This window comes from Schistocerca serialis, chromosome 8 (genome assembly GCF_023864345.2).
Source record: "Schistocerca serialis cubense isolate TAMUIC-IGC-003099 chromosome 8, iqSchSeri2.2, whole genome shotgun sequence".
Taxonomy (NCBI): Eukaryota; Metazoa; Arthropoda; class Insecta; order Orthoptera; family Acrididae; genus Schistocerca; species Schistocerca serialis.
The window spans coordinates 56,260,723-56,283,785 of NC_064645.1; the positions used below are offsets into that span (position 1 = coordinate 56,260,723).

Genomic DNA, 23,063 nt, shown 5'->3' on the forward strand with positions numbered 1-23,063 from the left:
GACTCAACTGTTCAAGCTGGTAGAGGCTCTGTAATGCTGTGGGGCATGTTCAGTTGAAGTGGTACGGGATCCCTGATATGTTTAGATACGACTGACAGATGACATGTATGTAAGCATCCTGTGTAATCACCCTGCATCCATTCAAGTCCATTGTGCATTCCGACGGACTTGGGCAAGTCCAGTAGGGCAATGCAACATCCCACACATCCAGAATTGTTACACAGTTGCTCCAGCAACTCTTCCAAGTTTAGAAACTTCTGCTGGCCACCAAACTTCCCCGACATGATTATTGAGCGTATCTGGGATTCCTTGCGCAAAATATGCTGTTCATAAGAGATCTCTACCCCCTCATACCTCCATGGATTTATGGACAAACCTGCAGGATTCATGGTGTCAATTCCCTCTAGCATTACTTCACACATTATTCGAGTCCATGACACGTCATGTCACAGCACTTCTGCTTGCTAGCGGGGTTGCTCGCACGGGTCCTACACTATATTAGGCAGGTGTACCAGTTTCTTTGGCTCTTTAGTATAGTACAAGTGAGGCATGTCCTGATGTTTAGATCACAGGCTGCTGACCATAAAACTGCAAGAAAAGTTGCAATTGTCATAGCAGTAACGCAGTCAAAAAAATTGTAGGTTTCATGTTACCACATCGAAGGTGGCCAATAAAGGAAGTGATGCACGTCTGCTGTTCCAGCAGCAAGTTAAAGGCAGAAAATGGCTTACTGGTACTGTCAAAGAATAAAATAATGTGGATAAAGAAAGTTTCAGCCCAAAAGTATTTGTTGTCAAGCAAAATGGAAGATATATTTACTGCTTATTTTCTAAATTCTGTGAAATTATTCCAAAACGCTGCATCATAGTTGAAATTCTAGCAAAATATTTGGTCTGTTACTAAAATGTAAAAATTGAGGCTTGCAATCACCCAATTAAAGAAGATTATAGAAGTTTAACTGCTAAAACAGCACATAATTTGGAATCCAAGTACTGTACGCCAGATATTTTTACCCAAAACAAAAATTGTTTGTTCGTAGAAGGTGAAAAAAGTTGTGAATTCCAAAATAGCACGAAACAACCTAAATTAACAAGTAAACATTTCTAAAAGTCAAGAGACTTTTTACTTTAATGTAAACAGAGACAATGAATAACACCTTTAACAGGTTTTACATCATTTTCAAATATGCTTACTGAAGAACTCTTCATGTTCTTTGTTTTTAATAGCAGTCAAATCACGTTTTTGACCTCCTTCATTACGTTTCAAGCCATCTGTCTGAAAAATGAAATGAACTTTTTCTGAGCAAAGAAAATGAGCTTGTTTCAATTGCACAAAGGAAACTCAGGTCTTAGACGACCCTTTCAAGATACACGATTTTGAAAAATCGTGTAAAATTAATGAAAACATTATGTGAATCAACTTTAATCTTCAGTAATCAAGAGACCACTTGCACAGCCTTATAACATGCTGGCTGGCTGGCTGCAAAAAGAGGAAAAAAAAATTGGCAATGGATATTCATCCTATCATAACAAACAAGCAGCCAAAACGTCATCCAAATTTGTCACAAGATTTAAGAGCTACTTTGACAGCAAATTGAGAAATCTAGTGCTCAGTATACGCTATATTGAACACTTGTTCGGTAATTAGGCTGTTGTATCCTAAACAATGAGGAGAGTCACCAAGTTCCAGCATAATTTGCCCTTATCTCATGAGCAAACACAAAGCAAACTTCACTTTTTTCAGTGTTGCGATATGGAAATGCTGGACTTTATGAAAGCATAGCTTCATATGCATACATAGTGGAATTATTTCATCAAAATCTGTGAGGGAGGGGATTATGGGGCCAGGGAAAGGGGGGGGGGGGGTAGGAGCGAGGTACTTGGGGCTTTCTTTATATTTTAAGCACTTGAAATGGAATGACCCATAAGTAAGTACACTGAACAATTGAAACAACTGTTGCAAAAGCAAACAAGTAGCCACAAGGAAAGGGATTCCTCACTGCCTAAAGACTGTGAAGATAGAATTATGAGGGAAAAAGAAAGCTGGTAGCTAGGGGTAGTAATAACTAATGATAATTCCATTAGCAGGGCATCGGAAATGGCGACCATAGCATGGCATACACTCTCTGGAGCAGCACTTGGCAAAGCATACATGTAATGAATCTGAAACCATCTGGATTTAGCCCAAGCATCATTTCAAGCTACGTCTACCATTTCAGAACACTACGGGCTGGTGATAACATGAAGTCATGTCCTCAGAATGCAAATGTGAAAGGAGAGAAAGCAAACTGAGCCAAATGATCAAAATGAAAAAGAATCAAATCAAATTCGTACTTCTATTACCTTTGACTCAAAGGAGTGACTGACCACTACGCTCCGATGCCAACAGATCTACGGAGTCAAAAAGGATGACACCTTTATTTCTTCCTGTTCTAACAGTGAGGTTGTGTGTTTTCTGAGGCTGGCAGACATCAAAAACCACAGACTGGGGGTGTATTTGTTTATGGGACATCATACCACTTTTTTAAGGAAACCGGAACTGCAAAGGATCTCTCTCCGTATGGCAGTCTTTCTAAAAGTGTCCTGCTGCAATCAAGGACAACTGTCCACAATCTCAGTTAACCTATTAATTGAAAGTGGGTTGTTACCTTTTTTCAGAAACTGGGAAAGCAGCTCTCCAACTGCTCAGGGCATACTTGTAGGGCTAGTCAAATTCAGATCTCTATGACTGCTGCAGGTCAGCACATCAATTTATAAGAATCCTTAATTTAATGACTGATCAAAATTACAATGCTCATTTCTCAATCACTCCTTACAATGTTACTTGCCATTCAAACTTCATTCTCCATATTTCTTGAAGAAATGAGGCTTGACACATGAACATTTTAGAAGTGAGATCACTGTAAAGAGTGAAAAGAATGTCAATTTAACCCCTCCCCCACCTTCTTCAATCAATAAATAAATAAATAAATAAATACATAATCTTAATTTTTAATTTGTAATTTCTAATCATGCCTCTATGACATTGCAACACTGAATTTTTCTGCAAGAATTATGACTTGGGGTAAGGTGTGATGAGTGATAAGGAAGGGGTGTGAGAAGTTGAAATTTTTATCTAAGTGGTTATTAAGATTACAAAAATTTGAGGATCACATCACTTTATCGGCCCTCTGTCTGTGTTTGGCAAAGTGACAACAGATTTTCTAAGACCTTAAAATATTCAAATACATTAGAGTTGGTGATTCATCATGGAAACCTATATCTACACAAAATATGTGTGTTACTCTTAATTCTGTTCACGTGCTAAATTTCAACAGATGATTCAGTACTAACTTATTATGGATGGGGAGCTAAATATGTAAAAACGTTAGAACTGGAAACAGGTATATGGTATAACCGAATGTGCAGATTCAAGATTTGCGATTATGTAAGGTATCATTGTGTTTAAAAATGATACAGGTCTACCTACAATGATTAAATACTGCCGTTGGTTATTATTTTGTAGAGCAGATAATGCAAGCATCTGCTCTTTCCATTTAATTTAGCAGCTATGGATATTCCAAGTAGTCACAACTACCAAAAAACTATGTCACTTTTTGACAGCTGACAACAGACTAAATACACTGAAGTGCCAAAGAAACTGGTACAGGCATGCATATTCAAATACAAATAAATGTAAACAGGCAGAATACTGTGCTGTGGTCGACAATGCCTACATAACACAATAAGTGTCTGGTGCAGTTGTTAGATCAATTACTGTTGCTACAATTGCAGCTTATTAATATTCAAGTGTGTTTGAACATGGTGTTATAGTCAGCACACGAGCAATGGGACACAGCACCTCTGAGGTAGTGATGAAGTGGGGATCTTTCCATATGACAATTTCATGAGTGTACTGTGAATATCAGGAATCCGGTAAAACAATAAGACTCCGATATCGCTGCAGCCGGAAAAAGATCCTGCAAGAATGGGATTGGCAACGACTGAAGAGAATTGTTCAAAGTGACAGAAGACCGACCCTTCCGCAAATTGCTACAGATTTCAGTGCTGGGCCATCAACAAGTGTCAGCATGTGAACCATTGAACAAAACATCATCAAAATGGGCTTTCGGAGCCAAAGGTTCACTCATGTAACCTTGTTGACTGCACAATACAAAACTTTACACCTTGCCTGGGCACATCAAGAACTGACTTGGAACTGTTGATGACTGGAAACATGATGCCTGGTTGGACGAATCTCATTTCAAATTGTTTCGAGAGGATAGACCTATATGGGTATGGAGACAATCTCATGAATCCATGGACCCTGCATGTCAGCAGGGGACTGTTCAAGCTGGTACAGGCTCTGTAATGCTGTGGAGCATGCGCATTTGAAGTGGTACGGGACCCCTGATACGTCTAGATACAACTGACAGATGACATGTATGTAAGCATCCTGTGTAATCACCCTGCATCCATTCAAGTCCATTGTGCATTCCGGCGGACTTTGGCAAGTCCAGCAGGGCATTGCGACATCCCACACATCCAGAATTGTTACACAGTTGCTCCAGGAACTCTTCCGAGTTCAGAAACTTCTGCTGGCCACCAAACTTCCCAGACATTAACATTATTGAGCATATCTGGGATTCCTTGCACAAAATATGCGGTTCATAAGAGATCTCTGCCCCCTCATACCTCTATGGATTTATGGACAAACCCACAGGATTCATGGTGTCAATTCCCTCTAGCACTACTTCCGACATTAGTCGAGTCCATGACATGTTGTTTGCATGCTCACGGAGGCCTACACGATATTAGGCAGATGTACCAATTTCTTTGGCTCTTCAGTGTATATGATATGGGTACCCATTTTTTCAGACATGTTTACCAGTATAACAAAGAAAAAACTACATGAATCTAACTGATACAATGTGCAAAATTACAAAATTCTAATGTCTTAGTTATCAAACACACTTGTAAATAAATTTCCAAATATGAGAGGTAATTTTTAGATAATAAATTGCATAGAAGCTAAGTCCATAGAATGATCTGAGGAGAATCAGCAAACAACAGTAAGTTGAGTGAGGCTGCACCAAACGGGGAAACCCAGCTCCCAAAATGTAGATGTAAACTATTAGGTTTGCACAGAAGTTCGTAGTGTTTTTCTATACATTTAATAAACACAACAGATACGTGTAACAGACTTTAGTCATCAATAATATAGTCTCCTTCACTACGTACAATAATCTGCAATGTCGGTGCAACTTTTTGATTCCACAAATGTAGAAATCACATTGTTTTGAGGCGAAGAATTTGTCAAGCATTTCTGGAGTGCTATTTCATCCAGGAAAGAAGTTCCTCAAAGGTTTCTCGATAGTTTGTGGAGGAGATGAAAATCTGTGGGCACAAGATCAGGTAAATAAGGTCAGTGTGGACAGACTTTACAATCCTACACCGGTATAGGGTTTTGTCGGTCTAGCAGGATGCAGGTGAGCATTATCTGAAACCTGAATCACTTCACGCAGTCTTCCTGGTTGTTGTTCTTCGACTGGCAAGAAGCGTTAGTGAAGGTTACACCTCAGGGAAGCAATCTGTAGTACACCACACTATTGCCGTGCCACCAGATACATAATATTACCTTTTGTGGACGAACGTATGTCTTTGCAGAGGGATTTGCTACTGTGTTTTGGCTTAATCATTCCTTTCTTTTCCTTACATTTGCATAAAGACACCATTTCTCATCATCAGTAATAATAAAATACAGGAACGGTCAGTTTCGCTCACGAGCCAGTTGATGACGACCGAGCAGATATGCACTGATGGCCATCCACTGATTTTTGTAAGAAAACCATCTTCTTGCAGACCTCTATCCAACGGCATTATCCCTACGCACAGTGCAAACGTTTCTGGCTACCTCCGATGCTGTCACCCCTCACTTGATTCAGACAGCAGAGTATTTCGGAAATGTTTCGATTTCTCCACACAGTACTCAATTTTCTAGTGGCCACAGCTCCACTCACTAATGACAAAATACAATATGTAAACTCAAACAGCAACCGTGAACTATAAATAAAAAATGACAACTGGTAAATAAACCCATAGCAACCTGTATACCAACAGGCAAAACAAAAATGCTACGAACATATGCCCCTCCTAGTACTAAAAAGAAGCAGCAATTCTCTCATTTACACCGTTGTACGGCCATAATTTGCAGAACAGTGTTCATCATCAAAATGCCTAGTGAAATACTGGAGACTGCGAGTGCACACTTTGATTTAACTGCGTAAATTAAATGATGGAAAATCCAGGATGCTGTAACAACAATACCGCGGAAAGGGCAGATTGTTACCCACCACAGAGGGGCGGCGTTGAGTTGCAGGCAGGCACAAAATCACCACTGTCTCTAGGCGCACTTTAGAAGTGGGTCTGTAGCCCGAAAGCTCAAATGTATATAGCTGTATTTTTGTTGGGCCTGTCTGCAGTCAACATTTCCTCTATATAGCCAGTAGCAAGGTATCTTAATAATAATTGTCTCCCGCATACCACATACATCGGCACCATGATTCTGGGTTTTTAGGAGACGTGCTGACCACAGGTAGAATCTGCCCAGCACATTTAACAACGTGGGCTTTTTTTTTGGGTCAGTTTCACACATCAGTTAGACAAATTGCAAACTTTTTGAAAAATTCTCTCATACTTTGACATGGATAACACTAGACAGAGACGGGTGGAGGTACACCAATTCTGTCCTGGGGTACAACAGGACGGGTGGCAACAGAAGGGGCATCCGGCCACTGTCTATCACTAACATCACCAAATACAGAACCCAGAACAACTCGCCACACACACACACACACACACACACACACACACACACACACACACACACACACACACACACAGAGAGAGAGAGAGAGAGAGAGAGAGAGAGAGAGAAGGGGGGGGGGCAAAATCTAGTTACACCCTGGCTTGGATGACCGTTTGGGATGATTGTTCCTATAATCTGTAAAAATAATTGAGATTGTGTTAGAAAATAAAAAAAATCAAGTATTTTAGCCATGGCAGTATCTCCGAACTATAAACTATGTACTTTGTGGAGTCGCTTCCGAACTTACGTCATTGACGAGGTACTGGACGAGCACGGCGAAAGCCTCGAAACCGGTGGCGCTGTGGCGCAGCTGCTGCAGCTGGGCGCGCGTGGGCACGGCCGGGGCGGCTTGCAGCTGCGGCTGCAATTTGCCGGCCGGCTCCTTGAGCGGCGCGCCGCTGCCCGCCACGCGGTTGTGATCTGCAACAAAGCATCACGCCGTTAGGGGGGATTCGTGAGCTGAACAGTAAGGGCGGAGGGGTGTGGAAGACGTAACCGCTTTAAGGGGTGAAAACTGCTTGCAGGTACACTGCAGCATTTAACAAAGAGTTAGGATGTACGTCTTTCTTATACATACCTCTTCATTAAAAGTCAAATTGTACGACAAATAATAATTTCACTTCTAATTATTATTCCAGTAACAGTTCATGATAGTGATTAGTTGAAGATGATTTATTATTAGCTGCTTCGAACAACGTGAGATGACCAGGAAAAGAACTCAAGTCGTCCTCTCCCAGAAACACAACCCAGTTCATTAGAGAATACACTTTTCGTCGGGAGAGGATTATGGTAGTCTTCCTCTGGTCAGTGCTTCTAATTACTGTAATTCACGATTAACTTAAGACACAACCATCACTAAATAAGCTTCATTGTCTCAGATATCATTGGCATTTCGTAACTATCGAACACAGAAAAAATGTATTTATGTACGTAACTGCTTTACACTCACGCTTCACCATCATTAACACACAGTTTGATGAGCATATCACATGCAATGATGACAACTCTACATCAAGAACAATTCAAACAATTCTCAATCAGAGCTAAATATACTAAACTAAAGTTACAAGAGAAGTCTGAAAATAGGTTACTGCATTCTCTCTCACCGTTTCCGTATTGAATGGCCGGGAAGTCTGGTGAACAGAAAGCATCTTTCAAGCTACGCAAACGCCTTATAAAAAACGATCTCACACACTCCATCACTGACACTGAAGGCAACCCATAACGGTCCCAGATGTAGCGATGTAAGCCAGACTGTATCGTTTCGATCTTGCTCTGTCTAGAGCTGCGAAACGGAATACTGGCGCCACAACCAACAATGGCACGCTGCGCAATGTATACAATATCTAAAGCTGTTTTCTATCAGAAAACGACAACCATCATTTTTGTAGTTGTCCTACTAAAATTCATGACGACATGTTGTTGGGAGTAACGACAGGCATGTTCTGGTGTCACAAATTCTAGTAGATTGTCAAAATATCTGTACCTTTTACTAGTTCACACAGTGCAAAGAGTTATAAGTGATGTGAGATATAACAACTTTAATAACTGGCTAAACCACCATTAACGTCGAGCAAAGATTCTGTTTGCCTGAAACGAACAAATGAAAGCATAAAACCGCCATTCAAAGAGTACGGTGTAAACAGAAATACGGCAAACTCAGAAAGTTATGACAAATCAAAATAAATTTTTAGCTAAACCTCCGACAGTCAAACTAAGGTATTTCATGCGTTGGTCCTCTCACTGGCATCATTCTTCATATATCCTATTCTTTCTACGCAGTTATCAAGTTATCGCAGACATTTTTGTACAGGTTAAGTACTGTACAGGGGAAAACGTAGAAACGGGAGAGGTTGATGAACGTGCTTCTTACTCGAATCGAGTGCTAAAAAAATAAGTGCCGCGTACGATATTTTTACAGAAAAAGTTCTGAATCCTGGCACGACTTGTTATAATGAAACGCTGAAAATAAGCAACGTTCTATCCGCTTTTCGGAAACGATGTTGAAGAAGCAAAATAGCTAAAACCACGCAACAAACTGCGGCTCTCCTGTCTGTCACGAACACTGCAAAGAACTGCGAACAGTAACTGCTCCCATCACATTGTAAGGCACCTCATATGAGAGAGGGGAGGCGTGTGTGGTGATGGGGGGGGGGGGGGGGGGGAGAGGGGGGGAGGTAAGCTTGCACGGGGTGCACAGGAAAAAGCTTGCGCCATGTTAAACATTACAGGGTGTTGCAGTCCCCAACAAATCTGTATCGTCACGGATGTTTGGCCACGTCACACTCAGCTTTACGCGTGAGAACACTCCCGACAAAATCTCACTGGTTACTGGCGGTTATTACAGGTGCATTTGCAGAACAGTTCAAAAGCGACCTGTCGTCTGATGCGACAAGCATTTTGCTACAATCTAGTTCACATTAAACAATTAAAAATGCTAACAATTATAGCACGAAGTGTGGTTTTTCATTGTTTGTTTTTCTGTTTTTGTTTGCACTTTAATGTGTATTCTATATTTTGTCTCTAAAACACATACCTATGTTTCGTTCTTGTTTGTTCATCACATACACCTTAAGCAAACGAGCGAAGCCAGTTTATTTGTCACTTATAATAATTTCCGTAACGCTGTCGCTGCTCCACACTTCATACTTAAGGTCGAGTTGGACTAGAGTTGCCACCTTTGGCAGGTTGAAAGTTGGGACAGTTCAAACAAAAGGTAGCACTTAATATATTAAATGTTCAATTCTTACTAACGTTAGTCACTTTTTATCACTTCAATCTACCACGCTACTGCTCCTCTACACTCCGTGAAACTTGGCATCATGATCGCGAACACACCTTCAGTTGTGCATGTTACAAAGAGCTATTGCGCATGCGCAACTCGTGTGACGTAATTACCTTGATAATCAAGGGGCACGGTTCACCATTTGCACAGCTAGCCCTTGCCACTCAACTAGAGGTGGTAGCACACTGCAGCAGACTTTTATCCCCGTTCGCTCGGCATAAATCCTGCTAATATGCAGATATGCTAATTCACTCACTATTTACTGTAGTAAAATTATATCAGGTTTCATTATATGTTAAAGTTGTACGTACAGTAAACCTGTTTTGTGATTTTCTGAACGAATTACAGTATATTAAGTTATGGGGCACTGAGACTCATACGGGCCTAATGCAGATCATAGTCGATTGTGAGATTGTAGCGTTTATTCATGTTCCTGAACTCTGCTGATTTTATGGCGAGTCAAGTTCATCTGTGCTGTAGTCCTTGAAAATACACGAAAAGCGTTATCACTGGTTTCTCTGATATTCACTTAAATGTGGGATCAATGACGATATGCTGTAGGCCCTTATTGATCTCAACGCCTCATTTGTATTCTAGTCAAGTGATCACGTTGGTAGACATTACAATTTGAATTTAATCATTTCCACAAACGGCACTTTGTGTGCAGTGTAAACATGAACTATGGTGAATCTATTTCAAATGTTAACTGAAAAATAAAGTTATGAGAACGGGTCGCGAGTCGTGCTTGGGTAGCTCAGTCGGTAGAGCACTTGCCCCCGAAAGGCAAAGGTCCCGAGTTCGAGTCTTGGTCCAGCACACAGCTTTAATCCGTCAAGAAGTTTCGTATCAACGCACACTCCGCTGCAGAGCGAAAATCTCATCCTAGGAACAGAAAATTAAATTATCAGGAGTAGTTAGCCGCAAAGGAACTAGGGCCTCCGAGAACAGATCCTTTGATTGAGACAGTGACCAAACCAAATAAGCATTACTACTAGTGAACATTTAACAAGGATGTGTACAATTAGCACAAGTTATTGTGTGGGTGCAGCGTAAGAATCTGTTTCTCAGCCGAAAGTAAATTCGTGAACTAATACATCTGTTAGGCATCTTGTAAATTCATCAGAAAAAAATGGAAAAAGCACAAAAACTCCCACTTACACAAAAATCCGAAATGGAGAGTTGCGAAAGCTTACACATTATTTCGTTATCGCCCTAAACTGTACTTAATTATGTACAAAACAACAAAATTCCACAAAACAATTCTTTGTTTTGTCAGATAAGTTTGCATATTATTATTATTATTATAGACAGTGTCTGAAGTTCTATAAACTTGTTGATAAGCGTAACTTTCATACCACAGGTGCTATTAAGTTCACCCTCTCAAATTCATCTGAATCCAAAAATTTGTTAAAATGTATACTCACGAGCCGCCACTGATTCTGAGAATGTGTTATTTTGTTATTTTCCTTGCAGTGTCGATAAACATTATAGTCAGCTCAGGTATTTTTTTGAAGTTTTACACAATTTGAACAATTTGGTGTCAATTCTTTGTGATGTTTATTAAACATTTATGAATGGAATTAGTGTCGCCTGGGTCTTCTGTACATATTTTGATTAGTGTACAACGAGATGACTGATGTGGAAACGGTGAAGGCGAAAGAAAATGGGAAGAATAAAGACACGCAATGGCGTGAGGCTGAGACTACTGTAGGATAGCGATATGCACGTACACAAATGGCGATAGGGTCGCGTACACAATGCATAAAAGGGCAATGCATTGGCGGAGCTGTCATTTGTATTCAGATGATTCGTGTGAAATGGTTTCCGACGTGATTATTGTCGCACGACGGGAATTTATATACTTTGAACGCGGAATGGTGACTGGACGTAGACTCATGTAACATATTTCGGAAACTATTAGGGAATTCGATGTTTCGAGATCGCAGTGTAAAGAGTGTGCCGAGGCATTACCTCTAACCATGGACAACGCACTGGCCGACGGTCTTCACTTAACGACCGAGAGCAGAAGCTTTTGCATCGAGCTGTCGTGGTAACAGACAGAAGAGCAACGCGAGTGCCTTGGCTAACAGCACGATATTACCTGCGGGGTCCTCTCCTTGGCTCGTGACCATGTCGGTTGGACCCTACTGACTGGTGGCCTGGTCAGATGAGTCCCTACTTCAGCGGGTGAGAGCTGATGTTAGGGTGTGAGTGCGTCGCAGACCCCCCACGCAGCCATGGACCCAAGTTGTCAACAAGAAACTGTGTAAGCTAGTGGTGGCTCCACAATGGTGTCGACTGTGTTTACATGGAATGGACAAGTCTCTCTCTTCCAAATGAACCCATCATTGACTGGAAATGGTTATGTTCGGCTACTTGGAGACCGTTTGCAGCCATTCGTGTTCCAAAACAACGAAGGAATTTTTATGGATGACAATGCGCCATGTCATCGGGGCACAACTGCTCGAGATTGTTCTTCAAACCACTCACGACAATGCGAGCGAAAGATTTGGCCAACCTGATCCCCCGAAATGAAACCCATTGAACATTTATGGGACGTAATCGAGATGTCCTGCAACGGTAACGCTTTCGCAATTATGGACTGCTATATAGACAGCGTGGCTCAATATTTCGGAAGTGGACTTTCAAAGACTTGTTGAGTCCCTTGTACGTCGGAGTTTGCACTACGCCCGGGAAAAGGTGGTCCGACACGAAATTAGGAGGTACCCCGTGATTTTTGTCAACTCGGTGTATATGTGATACAAGAAGTACTGTTTCTTTGTGGATGTCACTGAACTTAATGAAGAGAGACGATACAGTCGAAACTTTTATTAGCTCTTCCGGAGACATGCTTTATGGAAAAAATACTCACTAATAGAAGGTTAGACTATTGCATTATTTTGGGCTTTGATGCGCTAGACAACTTCAACTTCACCTTTCTGTGCACAGAATTAGCGAAAGTTTTGTCACTGGGCACTGACTGTGTAGGACAGTCTTCTCAAATGAAATGAGAGACTGGGTATGGCAGTTTACAAATCCAAATGTTCAGAGTCGGTTTGATTTTCTTATAGCGGTGTCCTACGTTAGCCGACATTGCAGCTTCAAGCAACAGCGCGGGCGATATTTGGTGTCCTACGTATGATCGAAAATTTCGAGCTACACCTGGCTGCTACGGCCGACAAGTTGTTTCTATAAAATGGCGCGCATGAACGGTAGCATATTGTGGCTCGAGAGAAAGGCAACAAAATTAGCTTTACTTAGGAAAACAAGGGCGATAAAGAAGCGCTGTGCGTGTAGTTTGCAGAGGGAAAATTTCGTAATTTATATCATAAGCTACGAAATCACCAAACAGTTTTTTCTCATATACGCGAATAAGCAGAGATATGTTCGACTAGCTAATCAGTGAATTAAACACTAATGTTTCTTATATACACTCAAATTTCAACAGCCGATACGTTCGGAAGAATTAGTTTACTCCTGTTGAGCTCGAAGGATAGTGATTACTTAGGAGTAACCTTTATGAACGTATGTCATTTGGTTCTTCTATAGGTTAATGCTGCATCATCTATATAATAGTTTGCAGCAGTTCTTGTAATTTTATTACAGAACAGAAGATGGTGACTTAAGTTTTGCAAAAATCTGTTCCTACAGTAAAGGTTTTTATAGCGATCTCGGCTCAGAACTCCACCTCCTCCTCTTCCTCCTGAGTTCAGAAGAATGTCTGACTTCGAAAAAATGAATCATTTTTCCCCATGAGGAGTCTATGGGGCAGTGGTAGCATCTTTGGCTGAAGTGCCATTGATCCTGGGTTCGGACCCACCTGCTATTTACGTTTTAACTGACTCGACTACAATCGTATCACCTGCTGTGTGTGCCAAGTTTTATCAGTACTCTTCACACAGCATCGAAAGTATATATTTTTTAGGTCTTGCCAAAGTGATTGATAAAGCGTACACACACCTATCCTAGTGTATCACACACATTTAATTCCTAATAGAAAACAATGAGCAACCATGAAATTTTACTGATACTTTGTTGTTGGGAACACAAATCATCAGTCATCAATGGTAATTCCAAGAGTTTCAATTAATTTAAATAATCTGCATATATAAATCACACAAAACTTTTCAAAAACTGTATTGCGAAATCATTTGCCTAAAAGCAGAAAGTAAAATAGATTAGAGAAACATTCGGTGCACCTCATTTGCTGTACCTGATTTCGAGCATCATTAAAAGGGACATAAAATGTGCCTCTTACTTTTAGACAAATTACTTCACAAAACATGTGACCCATTTTTTCATTATTTATTTTCATGTTTTATTCAGAAAACATGATCTTACTGACGCCAAATTTGCCTTCTTAGCGCGTTATGACCACGAAATGTGCTAAATTTAGTACCTGACTCGAAGGAAGCCTTTTTGACAGTTAAATATCACAGTAACGTATCTTTTTATGTACGAAACAGTCGATGAGATCAGGTTTTTGAAACTTCAGCAACTTTTTGTTAAGTATTTCAATATCCCCTTAACTCACTAAGCTATTTTTTAATTACCAGATTACTTTCAAGTAATTAAATATTTGTTTGCAAAACTAGCCTGTTTGCCATTTGTCACTCTTAACTGGGCTATAAACCTACTGTGTATTTTATAGGGAGTCGTCTTTTCGTTCCTCTCAAACATTTGACCAACACATTTTGAATGTTAATCACACAACAAAATACGTCCTCTTTGCGTGCCGTCATTTGCAGGAAATCTCGTACTGATATCCTGAATCGATTATAAAAATCAAGATCTCAGAATAAAAAGAGATATCATTCTGCTCTGAACTTTAAATACAATTTAGATATGTTGGCTACATTTCATACGCAATCATGTATGACCTAAAATAACTATGCGCAAGGTCTACGCAAGCTCAGAACACGCTTACGCGGAACCGTTCGAGTGCGAGGTCGTGAAAGGTCAATGATGTTTACGGCACCTGATGCGCCACCATATTGTCGGCAAAAGGGGGCGGGACTGGACGTATCCAATGGTGAGCACAGCTGATGCTACGAAGCACAGTTCAACTGCTTAGTCGACGAGTAACAAACAACAGAGCTATAGTGCTGGTGGCGTCGATACAAAGCAGAGAAATGTCCACAATAAACAAAGCAAACATTGCATTACATCTACAGCAGTTGCTGAAGTTGACGTTTCGTCACAAGGGAACCCAACGACTTTCGCAGAGCGAGAAGAAAGTGGCAGATGAAATACTAGAGTTTCTGCAAGACGAGTCGGTGGAATGTGTGGTGTCGTATACGCTCGACTGTGCGAATAATGTACTTGAGGAACAATACGTGCTTAACAAGTGAAAGCGATACTGAAACAGTGTCGAGCCATGTACGAGGGCAGTTCAATAAGTAATGCAACATTTTTTTTCTGAAACAGGGGTTGTTTTATTCAGCATTGAAATACACCAGGTTATTCCCCAATCTTTTAGCTACACAACACTATTTTTCAGCGTAATCTCCATTCAATGCTACGGCCTTACGCCACCTTGAAATGAGGGCCTGTATGCCTGTACGGTACCATTCCACTGGTCGATGTCGGAGCCAACGTCGTACTGCATCAATAACTTCTTCATCATCCGCGTAGTGCCTCCCACGGATTGCGTCCTTCATTGGGCCAAACATATGGAAATCCGACGGTGCGAGATCGGGGCTGTAGGGTGCATGAGTAAGAACTGTCCACTGAAGTTTTGTGAGCTCCTCTCGGGTGCGAAGACTTGTGTGAGGTCTTGCGTTGTCATGAAGGAGGAGAAGTTCGTTCAGATTTTTGTGCCTACGAACTCGCTGAAGTCGTTTCTTCAATTTCTGAAGAGTAGCACAATACACTTCAGAGTTGATCGTTTGACCATGGGGAAGGACATCGAACAGAATAACCCCTTCAGCGTCCCAGAAGACTGTAACCATGACTTTACCGGCTGAGGGTATGGCTTTAAACATTTTCTTGGTAGGGGAGTGGGTGTGGCAGCACTCCATTGATTGCCGTTTTGTTTCAGGTTCGAAGTGATGAACCCATGTTTCATCGCCTGTAACAATCTTTGACAAGAAATTGTCACCCTCAGCCACATGACGAGCAAGCAATTCCGCACAGATGGTTCTCCTTTGCTCTTTATGGTGTTCGGTTAGACAACGAGGGACCCAGCGGGAACAAACCTTTGAATATCCCAACTGGTGAACAATTGTGACAGCACTACCAACAGAGATGTCAAGTTGAGCACAGAGTTGTTTTATGGTGATCCGTCGATCATCTCGAACGAGTATGTTCGCACGCTCCGCCATTGCAGGAGTCACAGCTGTGCACGGCCGGCCCGCACGCGGGAGATCAGACAGTCTTGCTTGACCTTGCGGCGATGATGACACACGCTTTGCCCAACGACTCACCGTGCTTTTGTCCACTGCCAGATCACCGTAGACATTCTGCAAGCGCCTATCAATATCTGAGATGCCCTGGTTTTCCGCCAAAAGAAACTCGATCACTGCCCGTTGTTTGCAACGCACATCCGTTACAGACGCCATTTTAACAGCTCCGTACAGCGCTGCCACCTGTCGGAAGTCAATGAAACTATACGAGACGAAGCGGGAATGTTTGAAAATATTCCACAAGAAATTTCCGGTTTTTTCAACCAAAATTGGCCGAGAAAAAAAATGTGTTGCATTACTTATCCTTCATCATCCTTGCTGGACAGGGAATCATAAATCCTGCCACCGGTTAAACGTAGTAAAGGACACTCATCGAAGCAGCATGTACTAAAACCTTACGTACTTGGAATATCATCCCCAGCATAGTAAAAAAACAATTAGTAACATATTTCGAACAGTCCACAGCAATATGATCGTGCACTGAATAAGGAAAAAATACCGATATTCAAGAGAGGCGAAGGCGCACTTGTTACAAAAACTTGTAAACCCGTCTATTCGTGTGAACTGATGTTCCAGGGTGGCTAACGCACCTGTCTAGTAAGCAGGAGAACTGGGTTCGATTCCCTGCATTGGTACAATTTTTCAGTCGCCGCTTTAGGCTACATACACAAAATCATATCTGTGCGAGACCAGTAAATGTCTCTGTATTTATGTCATTTCTACGATAATGATGGAAGCTGAAGAAATGAATTAAAATTTGTGCTACGGCTGGGGCTCGGGCCCGGGCCTCCTCGCTTACTAGGCAGGTATGCTAGCTAGTCCACCGCCACGGCATGACAAGCAACACAGCTGCACAGACTGCCCTAGTCCAGTGCCCTCCCCAACGCAATCTCCATGAAAATTTAATTATGTCATTGCATTTGTATGACTACAAAAACTGTTGACTGCGCACTTCGAGGGTGCTCCATACAATTTGCCTACTACGTTATGCACACAAATTGCGCGCAGCGTATATTACAGACATTTCAGGGGAAGAAGTGGATAGCTGTGTAACTTCAAACAGTGCTATAGTATTGGAAAAGTTAAGATAACGAAATTTCAAACAAAGCGTTAACTTGACGATGCACAACAAACTGCGGGATCGGTCCGAGAGTTTTTAGACGAGATAAACTTATCCCATAGTTGAGCAAGCAATTTGTTTTGAACTTCGACGAATCGGTATTTGACGAGGACATGCATATGAAAGGAACCCTGGAAATTAAAGGTAGCAAGAGAGTTGTATCAAGATCAACTGACATGAGGGCCTTAACGCATTCTTACAAAATTATGTCAGCTGTTCATCTGGATGGTGGAATTGTCTGGAAAATTAATTTATTGTGCTGCGAGAAGTTGGAGATGCTCTGCCCAGACCATTCTTTTTCGTTTGTGAGATTTTGCAAGGGCAGTAGGGAGTATTTACGTCACAGCACGCAAGATTGGGAAAATGGCCGTAAGAGAACTACACCTACGGTAAGAGCAGTCCTTTTGGCTAACAGCTGGTCAAAATAACTTGCTTTTGCTCGATTCCTGGTCTGCTTGTAAGAATCATACTCCTTTCGAGCAAACTATCACTCGCGAATTGCAATTCATACCACCTGGAAGCTGTGGACAAATTAGGCCTCTGGATGCTTGTTTTCTCCGTTACTATAAAACATTATCGCACTACCTGCAGCTACGCCCGGTTTCAGGATAAGCTCCACGACAGACTGTTTCGAATTTGGTTGCATACAATCACATTCCATCAGTCCTCATGACCCCGTTGCACCACGCTCACTCTACACGCAGTGGATACCAGCCTGAACGTTCTGCGACTCCCAAGGAGTTCGCCTTCGACCTTGATGGTGCGAACCTTTGTGATCACTGTGGTGCACCATTTTTTTGTTCGGTATTCATGGTGCGTGTTAATGGTTTGTTCTGAACATTTCTTGGATGTCGACGCTGTCCAATTTGTAAAGCGTAATAAGTATATCTCATAAAGGCTGATCTCTGCACCTTCCGACACTCGTTTTATTTCGCCCTCGTGATGCACATTGTGAGTAATTAGCAGCGAATGTTTTTCCTGTCATAACTGTTAACACAAGAATTTCAAACGCGCCTCACTAAAGACTGAACTTGCCACCTCGCACTCAAGGAGTTCCTCGTTAGATGAAATCTCGTGCACTCATTTAGTTGCGTGCAGCACGGTAACTGTGACAAATAGCGAAAAGAAGTTCAGTGTTTCATCGAGCGAAGATATGTATCTGTAAAATGCAGAAGAATCAAATTTTTTGATTGAGTAGTGTTCTTAAAATCGGATTATACGTATTTCGTTGCAGACTTCGTGCCCACTCCAGCGACAAGATTCAAACACAGCTGAATTTAAATGTCGCCAGCTACAGTGGACAAACGACCATTGGCACGAACGTCGCCAACCCGTAGCGCACTTACTTAGCTACCAATACTCTGCAGTCGCGTCTTGTAGCCTGAAGCTGTCGCTAACATAGGACGTAGCCTAATGCAACAATTATGTCATCCTTCGTCTCTTCCTTTCAAAATAACGAATATAAACGTACTTCTCTTCAGTTAAATAAAGGAAATTAATAACTTCCTGCTCGATGTGACACATTTTTTCCTTTAACGCACACAAAATGTTTCGTCCATATTAATCTACATTTTTGAAAGTAAGAGGAACTTGACAATGTAAGCACGTCTCAAACTGTTTAGCCTTTACATGGAAGCGAATATCGACTGTGGAAAACTGGCACCAGCATTTCCAGAACCGGTACTACTATTGAAGTGTGTACATGATCACGAGGAATAAGTAGATGTATCTTCAGGCGTGCCCCAGGGCAACTGCTCTTCATTTTGTATAGTAATGACTTGGCACACAGTATTAGTGGTTACCTCGTATTTTTCGTATATTATGCAACCGTCTATAATGAAGTACTGTTTAAAGCAAGCTGAACAAATACATTGCCAGACCTTAATAAGATTTTCACGTGGTGCGAAGATCGGCAATTTACTTGAAAGTACACGAATGTAAAATTATGCACTTCACAAAACGACGAGAAAAACTGTCCCACGACGACAATATAGTCACAACTGGAAACAGTCAACTCATTAATATATGGCTTTAACAATTTTTAAGGAAATGACATTAAACCATCACATAGGCACAATTTCAGATGAACTATGTGGCAGGCTTCAGTTCTTGGCGCGAACTGGGAAAATGCTGTTAGTGTACAAAGGAGACTGCAAACAAAACACGTGTGATATCTTAGAATATTGCTCAAGTGTGTGGCAGCCACACCAAATAGCACCAGCACGGGATAAGTAATATATTTAAAGAAGGGGAGCACAAATTATTGGTTTGACTCCCAAGAGAGCGTCAACTGAAAAGCCTGAGCTGGCCAACACTTAAAAGATAAGACGCCCAATTGCCCCGCGAAAGTCCACGCACAAGATTTCACGTAGCAGTCTTAAGCGAAGAACTTTGATAACAGACTAATTGCAGCGCACAGAGAAAATCAAGCAGTCAAAAGGTGCCAGAAGAAACCCTAATACGTGTACCAAGCTAAGAATCCTCTAGCATGCACTTCACGTGGGTTTGCGGAGTACGTATTTTGATGTACAAGCGGTTTTGGGAAACTGATTCGCGAAACCCTGATTTGAGAGCTTCATGTGAACGTAGTAATTGCGCTAGAATGCGCCGAAGCCGAATCCCGCAGGTTTAATGCTGGATTTGTCTTTGGGTCACAGCAGTGAGTTCTTCCAATAACGTTTTCATATTTAAACTCTAGTGCTAGAAACTTTATTTTTTCTATGCATTTTACAACAGCTTAAGGCTTAAATGAAAATATAGTTTTCTTCCCTTTTTATGGCTTAATTTGGTTACACTGATGTTCCTGAGATTAAGTAACGTGTGTGTTTAAAAATTTACGTCATGTACAAATACCGATAGAAAATTTTTATTACTACGAGTCTGAGATACAAGCACACACTATAATAATGGCGGACTTTGTTGAAATGTGGGACTTAATAATGCAGGTCGGTTATTACGTCCAAATCATCAAAGCATTATCGCTACTAGTAAGGTTTTATCAACTGTTTGGTTCGGTCGCAGTTAATTTAATCAACGTAGGAATTTCCGTGTGGCTATCAATACGGAACGATTTCTTTCTGAGCAGGAATCTGAAGCATTAGTAAATGCATGTGACAGTAAAAAAAAATTTCTGAAGGAAAAAGAAAAAAAAATATCACTGACGTTAGCATTTGTCCTAGATCTGGCTTTCAAACATCGATACATCACATGGCAACGTGCAAGCGGCACGAGTGGTTCAGTCAAATGACAAAACCATAATGTGGAACTTGGCACTTTTCTGCGACCTGTAAGAGTATACAGTGCAGAAAAGTTATAAAAGTGACTTCGGGCCAACAAGATATCATGCTGTGTCCAGAGTAAGTGATGTAGAATCCTCTTTTCAAGGTCTTATAAACGGTAATATTCAGAGTACTGCGGCGAAAATGAGTAGTACTGAGAGTCCAAAAGTTTATGGTGATAGCTGGGAAGAATTAGATCAAATTACACTTGAAGACTATATCGGTTTGTTGTTATTGGCTGCGTGTATAATTCGTATGGTGAATCAACAGTCTACAGGCTTCAGTAACAGGCAGACCCATCTTTCTTGGCTAATGTCACAGAATTGTTACCCTTCTGATCGAAGAACAAATGGCAAGTTAGCACCTATAAGAATTCTAAGGAAAACGTCAGTGAAAATATTTTCGAAACTACGTAACCAGGAGACGAGCAAACTGAACCTACAATAGCTTTTGGTAATTTACGAATATTATGCCCTTGAATACAGAGTTGTTATGATCCAAAATGTATGTACAGGGTGTTCCGAAATTATTCGTTCAGGTTAATGCAAGAGGCAGAGAACATAAATGTCCTTCGATAAGGAACATACTGTCTCTGAAATCAACTCGTAATCTTACGGAACATTTTGTTAGGGGCGTAAGCTGTTGTGTCGGTGTCGCTGACAGGGAACGTGTACTGGCATTCAAATACCAACAACTCACATGTCTGGGCGCGTGGGAATCCACGACATACCGGCGATTCGGTGTTAATGTGGAGGCCGGCATTCTCGGTGATACGTTGATTGGACAATACATTCTTCCATTTCGCCTCAACGAAATATCGCCGCTTCGTGGGACGTGTTGTTAGAACTACTGGACGATGTGCCTCTGAATGTTAGACGAAGGATGAACTTCCATCACGATGGGGCGCCACCCCATTTGAGCACTGCTGTGAGGAGCCGCCTTCTGGAATCACTGGATCGCCCGAGGTGGATCTGTGGGCCAGACACCAACGTCAACTCACGTGTCTGGACTTCTTCCCCCCATGGGCATAAGACGTAGCTGACCTATGAAACAAAAGGAGATCTTGTCACTAGAACTGCCGCTGCTGGCACCATTGCGGTCACGACAGGACTCTCATAGCGGATTCGACAATCAGTGGTCCGACAATGCACTGCGCGCATACAGCGCAATGCTCGCGTATTTGCGCAGTTTCTGTGAATACCACTGCTGCAATTAGTATGCTACACTACCTGCTGTTTAAGTCGTCCGTAGCATCAGAAATTGTTGTCAGGGGCCACCTGTACCATAAATAAATACAATGAAGCGCCAAAGACACTGGTATGGGCATGCGTATTCAAATACAGAGATATGTAAACAGGTAGACTACGGCTCTGCGGTCGGCAACGCCTACACAAGGTAACAAGTGTGTGGCGCATTTGTTAGATCGGTTCCTGATCCAACAATGGCAGATTATCACGATTTAAGTGAGTTTGAACGCGGTGTTATGGCCGGCGCACGAGCGATGGGACACAGCATATCCGAGGTAGCGATGAAGTGGGGATTTTCCCGTAGGACGATTTCACGAGTGTACCGCGAATGTCATGAATCTGGTAAAACATTAAATCTCCGATATCGTTGCCGCCGGAAAAATGCCCTACAAGAACGAGACCAAAGATAAGTGAAGAGAATCGTTCAACGCGACAGAATGCAACACTTCCGCAAACTGCAGCAGATTTCAACGCTGGGCCATCAACAAGTGTCAGCGTGCAAACCATTCAACGAAACGTATTCGATATTGGACTGTTTATGACTGGAAACATGCTGTCCGGTCGGACGAGTCTCTCTTCATATTGTATCGAGCGGATAGAAGTTTACGAGTATGGAGACAACCTCATGAATCCATGGACCCTGCATGATGTCGGCAGGGGACTGTTCTAGCTGGCGGAGGCTCTGTAATGGTGTAGGGCGTGTGCTTTAGGAGTGATACGCGACCCCTGATAGTTCTAGATAAGATTCTGACAGGTGACACGTACGTAAGCATCCTGCATCCATTCATGTCCATTGTGCATTCCGACGGACATGAACAATTGCAGCAGGACAATGCGACACCCCACTCGTCCAGGATTGTTACACAGTGACTCCAGGAATACTCATGCGAGTTTAAACACTTCACTGGCCACCAAATTCCCCAGACATGGACATTATTGAGCATATCTGGGATGCCTTTCAACGTGTTGTTCAGAATAGATCTCCATCCCGTCGTACTCTTACCGATTTATGGACAGCCCTACGCGATTCATGGTGTCAGTTCCCTCCTGCACTATTTCAGACATTAATCGAGACCACGCGGCAGTTCTGCACGATATTAGGCAGGTGTGTCAGTTTCTTTGGCTCTTCAGTGTATATCTGACTCCATGTTCTCCTCCTCCTGTATTGATTTGAACGAAAAGTTTCGGAACAGCCTGCACACGTATATGAAAGTATGTGAAGCTTTTTCAGGAGAGGAGCACGGTTAGAGTTGGACTGGAGTGTTGCAGCGTCAGTTGGACGACCCTATTGCAAGACAGTTGAAAACTGTGAAGGCGACATCGGATGGCTCAAATTACAGTCTGCGAATGCGCTAGTAGCAATGACAACACGACTTCCGTAAG

General features: G+C 41.9%; 1 protein-coding gene across 1 annotated transcript in view; it reads right to left on the reverse strand.

The window, feature by feature from the left end:
- Positions 1-23,063, reverse strand: part of LOC126416816 (microtubule-associated tumor suppressor candidate 2 homolog) — a 574,074-nt gene that overhangs the window by 21,075 nt on the left and 529,936 nt on the right. Inside the window, exon 9 of the mRNA XM_050084699.1 lies at positions 7,094-7,266. Within this exon, the coding sequence (XP_049940656.1) occupies positions 7,094-7,266 (173 nt within the window). The remainder of the gene's footprint in view (positions 1-7,093; positions 7,267-23,063) is intronic.